The 11,736-nt window shown below is 39.1% G+C and overlaps 1 protein-coding gene across 1 annotated transcript; it reads right to left on the reverse strand.

Moving 5' to 3' along the window:
* Positions 1-215: 215 nt before the first annotated feature.
* On the reverse strand, positions 216-11,211 carry CLHC1 (clathrin heavy chain linker domain containing 1; the record flags this gene model as incomplete). The annotated part of the gene is given in 15 exon segments (XM_029086390.1): positions 216-394; positions 1,364-1,513; positions 2,508-2,698; positions 5,379-5,498; positions 5,500-5,544; positions 6,664-6,789; positions 7,700-7,750; positions 8,153-8,278; positions 8,457-8,516; positions 8,518-8,647; positions 8,999-9,129; positions 9,785-9,812; positions 9,815-9,863; positions 9,866-9,988; positions 10,976-11,211. Coding segments are annotated over 15 exon segments (1,745 nt in total), but the record flags the coding sequence as incomplete, so codon positions are not given.
* Positions 11,212-11,736: the final 525 nt, after the last annotated feature.

The following is an 11,736-nucleotide window of genomic DNA, read 5'->3' on the forward strand; positions in this document are numbered from 1 at the left end:
AGCGGCCAATTTAACTTCTAATTGCGCTTTCTAATTGCTTGACTGCTCTAAGAGCTCCCTCTGTTGTTACACAGAAAAACTCCCAGAAAACATGTTCCATTATCACAGAATCACAGAATGGTTTGGGTTGGAAGGGACCTTTAAAGGCCACCTAGTCCAGCCGCCCTGCAGTGAGCAGGGACATCTTTCCCTCCTCGGCTGGAGAGGACACTGACCCTTGCATCTTTTTAATCTTCAAGTGGTGAATTTTTAAACACTCCATCCTGTGAGGTGAGAATCGATGTGATTTTCCGAGATAACTTTTCATGCTTATTTTCTGCACACGCATCTGCTATCTTATTCCAGCCTCCCGAAGTGCAAACAGTATCACTTCAAATAATCTGTTCCAATGCATCTAAGAAAACACCAACTGCATACAAAGACCTGCACTTGGCCTAATAAGCTTTGTACTATCCATATTAAACGTACTGAACAAATCATTCACTGTTTTTATAGATGGATCATAAATCCTAAGACTGAGTTTAAAAAAAAAGAAAGCTGATCAAATGAAAGACCCATAAGAAAAACAGTGTTTATTTTAATTTTAAAAAAGCTTAAAGGTCAAAATCACTAATGAAACTCAAAATCACTTCTGAAACGCGTAAGAGCAATAGAATGACAGGGGAGTTGCAGGCACTGCAGGGCAGTTTATTGCAGCAAAACACAATAAGCATAATAGATACAAATAAGCATCCATGGAGGCACAAAACCTAATTTTCAGATATATTATCTTTAAATTTAAGTACTTTTCCTGGCTAAGGCTAGGCAGAAAACTATTAGTTTGTCTGCAGAGCAGTTTCAGGACCTGGCACTTGCTGTCCATGGGGTTTGTGGCAGCTGTCTGCCCCTGGCTGGAGTTCACGCTGCCTGAAGAGCTTCTGCAACCGTGTCTGGCAGTGGGAAAAAAAGTCCCTCTGAAAACTTACAAACTTTACAACAAAGTAGGACTTGTTTTTTTGGTTTTTTTTGGTGTGTCCTAAGCAGTAAGGGCTGAAGTTGCAGGTTGCCCAAGAAACAAATTATAGAGGCTCTGCTAGAATCCAGTGAAATGCCTTCAGAGTTATGTCAGTGGCAGGGTTGCCCCAGGGGGTGACTGATCCTGCGTGTGAGTGCAAGCAGGATGCGGGGCCTCCAGAAGGTGTGAGAATGCAGAGTTCAGCTCATCATGAAGGAAAAGGTTTTATTCAGATCACGTTATTAACTAGGAGCACTGAATCCAAAGTCATTTACAGGCTGAAGTGGGAGTTGAATTAAAATTTCAAGTTTGAAAGTTTATTATTAAAATTTTGCTGTGCTTACTTTTCTTGCTCTTTTCTTCCAAAACCATGCTCTTGGTGATCAGCTGAGAGAAGAGAGAGGATTGCAGCCCCCAGGAATGAAAACAGTGGTTTTCTAATCCACTGTTGACTGAGACAGTGAATTAATGCAGTGCTAGGACAGTTTTCCAACAGAAAGAAGAAACCATTTGAAAAATCAAATATCATGATTATTATGTATTTGCATATGGTCACCTCTCCCTTCCCTCACCATAAAAACTCACAATGATCTTGACTGATTTCCCCAAACACTGTGGAAAAGTGAGCGGTGACATTAAAATCTAACCTTTTACTTGGGAAAAAAAATTTTAAAAAATAATTTTTTTTCCCTGTAATTATTTTAGAAATCTCATAGAATGAGAAAAATCAACAAAACCAGGAGAGTTGATAACCTGAAAATCCTCCCTTAAAATTATCTGAAATATGGCCAGGAAATAAAATAATTCTTAAAAATTGTAACTTAACCGAGCAAAAACAGTCTAAGCAAGAATACAAGAAGAAAAAAAAAGGATGCTGCCAGAAGGCAGCTACGTAGAAAGGAAGCTAAGAAAGAACACAAGGCACCCTTCTTTCCTTTAATTATTTGATTAATGAACTTGCAATCCACCAGAAAGGGCCAACTTAACCTTGGTTTTGGAACTGTAGGCTATGAGAACCCCCACAGCCTCCTACTGAGGTCCTTGCCAAAATGTTGTGGAGATTTTCTAGCAGGTGTACCAAAAGTAATTCCCTACTTCATCAAAGCATGCACGTTTTACTAGGATAAAATCCATGGGGACATTAACAGAGCTTTTGACATCTCAGTACACACCACGACAAAACTTCAGCTATTTGTACTCACTTCAGTTCTTCACTGTGAGGGTGGTGAGACACTGGAACAGGTTGCCCAGAGAAGCTGTGGCTGCTCCTCCCTGGAAGTGTTCAAGGCCAGGTTGGATGAGGCTTTGAGCAACCTGGTCTAGTGGAAGGTGTCCATGCTGATGGCAGGGGAGGTTGGAACTGGATGATCTTTAAGGTCCCTTCCAACCCAAACCATTCTATGATTCTATACAAATGTGGTCAAAACCATCACCATTAAACCTGAAATAAATATACTGTAGAACAATTCTCAAAGACAATACAAGTGCCCTATTATTTACCTACAGAAAAAACGCTCCAGTTGCTGTACACAATCCATCGCTCCAGAAATTCAGCCCTGTTCACAGAGGCACACAGCAACTTTTTTGAGTGTGCCAGGCTGACCATATCCAACCTGAGCCAAAGCCAGGCATTTTGACTCATTGCTTAGTTCCACTTTCCTATAGTCATGAACAGCATCCCCTACTGCCTCAGAAAAGGTTAACCTGAAGAAGACCAGGTAATAAAACAAATCAGCATCACTAATGTGTTCCGTAACTCTGGAATATCTCAAAACAAGCTACAACACAAGTGGACTGTGTAGATGGGCATATTTCTGCATGAGTAAGTCTTAAACTGTACCCCTGCCAGCTCTTCTGCCCCTCTTGCAGCCTTAATTCTCTCTATTTGAGAAAGCAGCCTCTTCCTTGTCTTCTTTAATCTCCCAACAGCAGCAGAGAAGGCTCTAAGAGCACTGAAAGCAATAGGAAGCGATGGGACCTTTCTTTCAGGGATGTCACAATGATTCCAGCTCCGGGCAGTTGGGAGGAACAACTGCAGCCTGACAGTATTTCTCCTGGACATGGGAGATTCAAGGCGGGTTTCAGGAATAAGGAAATCCTTGTGCTGTTCCCAAGCTGCAATGGAGCAGAGCAGCCATTGCTGCGCATTCCACAGCCCAGCCTGTGAAAGCAGCAGGTCTGCTCAGTACCGGCAGCATTTGTAATTTTGATTGTCAGTCCAACAATAAACTCATAGGAACGTGTCAAAAAGAGTGAGTTTTAGAAGCCTAGTCAGATTTCCAGGGATTATTAAAAGAACAGAAAATGGCAACACCCTGAGCCATTCAGCTTCCTATTCAACTTTACATTTTCTCCAAAGCACAAAGAAGATTCAGAGAAGTGGACGAAATTTTGTCATGCTAACAAAAACAAGCTATTTTCTAGCATGACTCTCAGAAGCAGTTCAGCTGGCTTTAATACCTTCCTAAGAAATTCTACCTAAGGATACAGGAATGGGAAATAGATTTTTGCCACGCTTCCAGTAGCACAGCAGTGTGGCAACCATTATATAGTGTAGTACAGCAAAATAGTGTGGCAATTACAAGGATTTATACTGTAGTCTGTCTGCTGACTACTACATACTGTTATGCAGTCTGTCTGCTACAGGTGTTGCCATCAGTTTTGCCTACAATCTCAGTGGTTTAGGATTTATTTAGTTTTAGTATTTGCAAAAGACTGTTTTAAAATCAGTACAGAACTCTATAGTCTTAGAATAGGAGACCTATTTACCTCTAATAACAAGGCATCATTATGTTTCAGTAGCAGTATTTTTCAACACGCTTCTCCAGCAAATAATTAAAAGCTGACTACTGTAAACATCTGTAATACTTGAAACTCTAAACTACAGCTGCTTTTCATTCTTCCACCCTAGAGGAAATAAACTGTTGTCTGCTAACATTGCATTTAGTAATATTTTATTATTCCCAAGGTGGTCATAAAGTATGGCTTGAGAAACACTGTTTCAGTGTGATGATGTAACTAGCTGGGTCTTACTACTGCAAGAACAACAATGATTTCAGCACGTCAAAAGAGCCAGCAGGCCACAACAGGTTTTTTTGCATTAGAAGGTGTGTGAGTCAGCACAGGCAGGGCACAGGAAAAACCAAAAACCTATGGCTGAAATGCAAAGAGTAAATTTATTTGCATTACCTTGCCAGCCAGGGGATCCCTGAAGCAGCACAGAAGCAGAGACACAGGCACCGTGGAGCTCTGTCCTCGCTAGAGAGTGACCGAACCCGCTGCTTTCACCTCTATTTCAGGGTTCACACAGGGGTAGGTTACTCCTGTGCTTTGATCTTTCCTACAGCAGAGCAGGAATCTCAGGCTTGTCCGATAGAGTGTCTCTATCACAGGCCTGTGTTACCTAAACACAGAGTTCTGCTTGTCCAGCACACAAGACTAAACAACAACTAGAACATTCTATGTGTTTTTTCTACACCTCAGCTGCAAGTCACTTGAGCGTGTTTACAGCCCTCCTCACCAACCTGCCGTTATTTTCCCACAGTAGGACAGGTTAAGGGTTAGGACTGAAACAAAGAAGTGATATTTTGATCCTGACACAAGGTGGTTTAGAATCCCAATTTAAAACTAAAATATGGGCGAGTGTTAACGAATGCTGTTGCTCTTCACAGGAGTCTTTCAGCAGAGAGGCACTCATTATTAATTTAATACCAGTTTAAATTTAAGTTAATTTAATACCAGACTCTTCTAGTAGGATTTTCACCATTTCAAACAAATCTACATGGGATTAACAAAACGTATCTCTGATAGCTTAATGTCTTCTCCAAATAAAAAATGCAGAAACAGACCCATTTCTAGAAATTCAAATACGATTGTATCCTATCCCATAAATGGAAAAACAGAGGTCAAGGGCAGGTATAGGTTTTACAGTTTAATCATGTTTTTAGTGTAATTATGTTTGAAACTGTGCATCTGGTACTGACATCAACAAGAAAATGGAAGAAATTCATATCCTAGTATGAATTTCTTTTTAATCCACAGAAGGCTGTGAAAATCTTATACTCATATAGTTTATAAGTACAGTGTAAGAGAAAAGAGTCTCAAACAAAACTAGAGTCTACAATGCTGTGAGAAAGGCTGCCACCAGCCAAAACAAAATGTGCCCTTCAGAAGGAGCTGGTGATATTGCTTGTTTGGTCTACACTCGTATCGAATTTAGGATTTAATATAAGAATTTTTTAAAAAAAAGATATCCATTAACATATTTTTGGTTGTGTTTTGTTTGAAAGAATTGACTTCGAAGAAAAGGCAAAGCCTCATGACTTGGGAAGTGCTGGAGGATTGCATACCCCTGCGTGAATCTCAGCGCAGGAGAACCACAGACCTTTGCTGATTAACTCAATGTGTTACCAGATTTAATTGCTTTTCAGGCAGTGCAGATTTCATTGCTTCCAGAGTTACAGCTGAGTTGGGAAGGTGTCCAACTGCAGTGCTTGAGTTTATCAGTATCAAAATACTTCAGTAAAGGGAGATTTCTTCCTTTAAAGCAGCTAACAGCGAAAGGGATGAAAACAAAAGTAATTGGCTGAGCATCCAGAAAAGTAACTTCCACTAATATTGAGGACTTCTTAAATTTTAGACTTTGTTTGCTCATACTCACCAAATGCCTCTGGCAAAATTCTTACTAGATCTTTTGTAAGGTTGAGTCATATCAGATGCTTTGTTAATTACCCCAAATGAAGGTTGCTCAAAACTGAAGGCAGAGGATTTCTGACAGTATTTTACCATCAACAGGTAATAGATAAATCTGAGGGGTTTAGGGGGTGGTGGGGTCTTTAAAACATACAGTTTTTCAAGTGAGAATACAGAAAATATAACATGTGCTGCTAAGACTACTAAATTTTGTAATTCAGATACTGAATATTAGCTTATCATAGTTTTTATCTCAGTTACTGCCTTTAAAACTAAAACAAAAGCCAATAAAATATGCAAAGAAAAAAAACACACTGGTTTTGTAAAGTTCAGCAATGCCCTTATGGCTCCTTCCAAAGGAAGGACAAAACACTCACCTGCTTCAGGCTCTGACCTCATCACTGAATTTTGTGCTTCCATATGCAAAAACATTGAGAGGAAGATGAAATTATAAAGACTACTTTGCATTTATCTGGGATATTTAAAATCATCAATAGTTTTTATACACTTCAGATTTCAGAAACTAATTTTATTGAAGCTAACTAGAATATTGCTTTATGACTCAAAAGACTAAACTTGAGTAATTAACACCCATAACAATAAGGACTGGACTTTCAAACTCGCAGGTAGACCTTTGCTCTCGTCTATTGCACAAAATTTATCAGTAGAAATAAAATAGCTTCAGCGCTGTGTTAGGAACAGCTTTATACTAGACCTTAAGATCACAGCTTACCCCAACACCTCACCAACAGTAAGAAAAGCAGTGGCTGTGAGTTACCTATCTCTCTTTCTGCCTCTTAGGCTGTGTCCTTAAAATACAACAAAGGAGAAAAAAAAAACTTTACAGCTTTTCTTGCCTTCAATATGGAATATTAAACATAAGCTTCAAACCTACACAAACAATACTCGTTTGATAAATCCCAAACTCTGAAGCACTGAAGTGACTAGATTGACACCAAAATCCTGTGAGAACGGACTCAAATATCAAATTCATGCATTTAAGATACTTCAGAGCTTCTTCATTAAAGAGAATTCCCCTAGGAGAGTTTACTGCATAGGTTGCTGCAGCATCATTCTGACCACTTGAAAGCAATTCACTGAAACTAGGAAAGAGGAAGAAAAAAACCCAACAGAACATGATATGCTATACAAACACTAAATAAATACACATACACATACACATATACAAAATGGGTGGCTGATGGTATAGCAATCTAGTCAGGAAGTCCAAACCCTGAGAATACACAGCTTTAAAATACACATATTTAAACCTAGTATGTCTTTATCACACGATTTTCCAGTATGAAGAAGCAATTTTGTTTCCACACAACCATTCACACCTCTTCTTCCTCACTACCTAGAGTGCCTCTGACAATGTCCATAATGAAAAACTGGAGAAACCTAGGAGGGAGTTAACTACGGGCATCTGGAAAGATAAATGAACTATTTTTTAATATATGTCTTGTAGATCGCGACGTGGGAAGTACTAATATAATCAATCAGTGCTCAGAAACCAGAGTTATTTCTGTGTAACAGTTACACAGCAGGCTATGTGAGATGAGTTGATGAACTGATTCCTATTTTTAATATCAAGGGATTACATTAGCAATGAGATCCAGGCACCCAGAAGTAGACAGTTGCAATACTGGGATTTTCAAAAGCACCTAATGTCCAAATTCTTCCAGGCATCTGGACACTTCTGAAAAACCCTCAAGTTGCACCATTTCATCTGTATGCACAGAAATATATTTAAAATTAGCTCGTCAGTTTTCACAACACACAGAAATAAGCAAATCAAAAGCACTTCAACAGCTGGTCTTTTCCATTTCAGAACCTTTAAAAAAAGGGTCAGAGAATAACCTCTGAAAATGGATAACTGACTTAATGTGCATGGCTGCAATGCCAGCACTTTTTACAAACACCAAAAGGGTCACAAAAAGAACATGTCCTGGAAGGACTGCGTTCAATATGATGTATTAACTATGGTATTTCAAACTACCATATTCTTTTTACCTTTCAAAATATTCAAGTGAATCTCCAGCTGTTTTTCTAGGGATATCAAGAGTTGAAATATAAAACATGGCAGTGTAGGATAACCACATCACTATCTCAACAAACCAGAGTTAAAAGTGTTAAAGCATTTAAAAAACCCCAAACAACAAAACAAACAACAACAAATTTTATCAACTAATACATTTATATGAAGACATATTTTTTTAAACTGAGAATATTTTCTGTTATTTTTAAAGAACGGAAACAATCTCCTTAAGAAGATGATTGTTCAGGAAACACCTTTTACTGCATTATTAAACCAGAGTTTTCCTGCCAGTGCTCTCAAAAGTTACCAGAGACAGGAATAAAAGACACCAACTTAAAGACCAAACTCTTAGTCCACCATTGCAATTGTCTAGTCTCATCCTCTCATTGTCAATTGTTCTGACTTTTCATTTTTTAAATTTTACCTCTCTCATCTTTTTATTTTTCATTATCTGAGAGAGGAGATCCTGTAGCGTGACAATCCTATCTGGTTTTGCCCAGGCAGAAACAGCATTTACCACTCACAAAACTCTAGCATAGTTAGAGGGAAACACGCATGTGATCAGCACAGTTACCCAAATCAAGAAATCTTCATCTTAGAATCAACAGTATCTATGTTAATAATTGATTAATGTACAGAACCTCCATCTGTAAGACAAAAACAGTCTGTGCAACATAAAGAATACATCTAAATTAAAAATATTTGAGATGCACTTGAACCTGAGCTTCAGCTTTTCTTTTTGCTTCAGCTGTATCTTGTAAGGCCAGTAAGTTCAGGAGTCCTTGTTCTAACAGTCTTTTTCTGCCAAGGGGTACACTTCCCCCCCGCCCCCCCTTCTTTTTTCACTTCTAGCACTCATCTGTCTAATTGAGCGAGATGTTTAGAAAGAGAATCCAAGCTGAGTGATTCTTCTACACTCAGGCCTGTGGGAGAAGAAAACAACTTTCATGAGCTCCCAACTGCAGGCAGCAAAGCTGGCTGACAACACTAACACAGGTAGCACCTCTCCTCACAGGCAACTTCCACAATAGCAAAGACCTTCTGAATATATTATTCTTCAAGTCTACACCTCCCCTACTTCTACTGGGTCACTGTTGTTCTGCATCCAGCACACAGATCTGCATTTTACTGATACACTGCACTATCCTGGGTGGCTTAGTTTAGGGGGTTTCTTGTTTGTTTCGGGTTTTATATATATATATATACACATATATATATATATATAATGATTTAATCTAGAAGAAACTCTCAAACCAGAAGAATATTGGTTTTGCCTGGGAAGGGTTTAAGAGGATGAGCTGTTTTCTCTGGGGTGCCAAAAGTTTCTGAGGGTACCTTTTTTACATTATGAAATTCCAATATTACATTTTTAATTTTTGCAGAATTCTTCTGAACAGCTTTTATTCTGGAGAGGAAAACAACAACAATATCCTCCCCCAAAACAGGAACTGTTACCTTGTTCTTTTTATGCATCAGGTTGCAAGGATATCACTACCAACAGTTGTTGAACTAGGCTTGCTGTCATACTGTTCTGCTGTTCTCTGCAGTAAAGCCTGTCCCCCCGGTTTGCAATATGATTCTACTTCAGACTGCATACAGCAAGGTAACTTGCCCTCTTGAGAACCCTACTACATACATGTAGCTATACAACAATAGAGAGTAAATGAGAAAAACTGGGCGATTCACTAACTTTTCCATGTTTCTCAACCTCAGACAGTGCATTTTTGCAATGCAATAGCCTCACTTTGAGGCTATACTGTTTTCATGGGAGGAGAGAATCTGCGTGTTTGACTTCTGAGCCTGAGCCTCCGGTTTTTCTGCAAGCAGAGCCTTTGCTGAGTACGCTTCAAGTTCGACTGCGCAAGAATCAGCACCAAGATGTGAAGAGCAGAAATCTAACACCACATAGCAAAGTTTTACACAATCATTGGCAGCTTCCATGTAAATAAAGAATTGAAACATGTAAAAAATATAAATGAGAGAAGACAGCTAAAACTAAGCTATTCATGTCCTAATTAAAACAGCATATTTTGCTCTAGACATTATTAGAGATAACTTACTTGTCTTTAAGCTCTATTGCTCTTTTCCCAGAGTTATGGACTCAGATTCCAGAGCTTTTAATCTCCTATGAAAAAAAAAAAAAACCAAACATTCCTTTGGCCATTCTTGATTCTGGCAATAAACACCTCATATTCCTGTTTGACTGAAGTCAGAATATTCTTGTATGCAGTAAAATACTCTGTTATTTGTGAATGTATACTTGACTGATGCAATATATAAATATTGATGCAATATTTATATAGACAGAATTACCAGAAAAACAACTTTCTGGAAATATTGGATAAGCATCATAGGTTTAAAATAAAATGACTGAACAAAAGAATACTCTGAGCAAGCTCCATGGTGCTGCTCTAATGTAATAAAAAACAGCCTCAAAAGCAAGTAATATTGTTCAAGATTCTGAAAATATATAAAAGTTTTACATTGCGAAAGACAGTCTCTAAACCTACCTCAGATTCAGTAATCACAGATGTTATTAAAACTAAGGCAATCAGCATTTATTTGGACAGCTGCAGCAACCATTTCCATGTAATAGAAGATATCTTCTCTAGATGGGTACTAAATGTCCTCAGCATGTAACAGGTGTGGAAAACCAAAGGAGCAGAGGCCGTGCATTTTGATGTCTTAAAATAGCAGCCCAACTCAAGATTTTAAAAGCAGACCCAGTAATCCTTATTCCTACCCATCTGGAAAACTAAGAATCCTTATTTATTTTTGGCATCTTCCATCTCAGTCAGTGTCTGAAGAAGGCAGACACAATCAGGCAGGCAGAAGCCAGTCCTTCAGGAACTTCAGCAATAACTTTTCAGCCAAACTGAAGAGACACTAATGCTAATATGGGGCATATGTCATGGGTCTCTTTAGTTATGTAGATTTTCTCCTGGCTTAGGATAGCTTTACAATGCTTTATAATTTCAAAACTGTGATAAAGTTAAGAAAAGTGGTTATCAGGCATGAACCCTACTGTAACTTCTGGCAGTACGAGTCCATCATATGGCTTCTATTTGCAGTGTACACAGGAGCATAAAAACCAGTTGAAAATATACCAATCCTTGATTTCTGTAACAACACCAACAGGTCACAATCAGTCTGCTTATACCCTTTTTCCCCCAGAAGACAAAGCAGCAGCAAACATCTTATTACTTATTAATTATTGTTCATTGCTCATTTATCTGAAAAATGTTTGTTACCTTGTCAAATGCATTACTGGTATATATAATACAACACTCCTTAGGTGGTCCTTGCTCAGCACAACCCACTGTCTCCGTTTCTGTCAATATTTATGTTCCGATGCCCTCCAGAAATCTCCTGTCCTTCTCAAAAAGGGCGGGAGGGAAGGCAGAATGTTTCTTTGTGCCCGTGATGGTTTGGCATAGCGACCATTCTGTACACAAAGTCTGAGCCCCTTTCCTCTTTTGTTCAGCTACTGCCTCAGATCAACACCCAGAAGAAAAGCTGAAATTTGTTAAAATAGCATCAGCTGGTATTCATGTATTCAAACAAATCTTCATTTTGTTTTAACCCTTCCCATATGCAATCTGTAAGCAGAAAACTACCTAACAATTAATTTCCAAGTTAACGTAACTCTCAGTGCCCTTGGATTCCCAACTTATCTATGGCTTGTTTAACTCTAAAAATATTTGCCCTACAAACCCAGATAAATTTGGCACTGATCTGGGGAATCTGCAGGTGGCAAGGTGGCTGTGGGATGCTTTTAAACTGACTTCACGGGGCTGGACCGAGGGGAGGGCACCGATTTCTGGGATTTCACGCTGCAACGCAGAGCTGTGGAGACACAACTACCTGAAAAAAACGCAGTCCCGAGGCCAACAGCCACCGCAAAAACCAGCCATCACGCACAAAACCATTCTTTGCAAAGAGAAGGACGCCGGAACACACAGCCAAACACGCTCAGCGCAAGACGGCCGCGGAGCGCCCTCCCCTCACGGCC

Source organism: Antrostomus carolinensis, unplaced genomic scaffold (assembly GCF_000700745.2).
Source record: "Antrostomus carolinensis isolate BGI_N321 unplaced genomic scaffold, ASM70074v2 scaffold25188, whole genome shotgun sequence".
NCBI classification, from domain to species: Eukaryota; Metazoa; Chordata; class Aves; order Caprimulgiformes; family Caprimulgidae; genus Antrostomus; species Antrostomus carolinensis.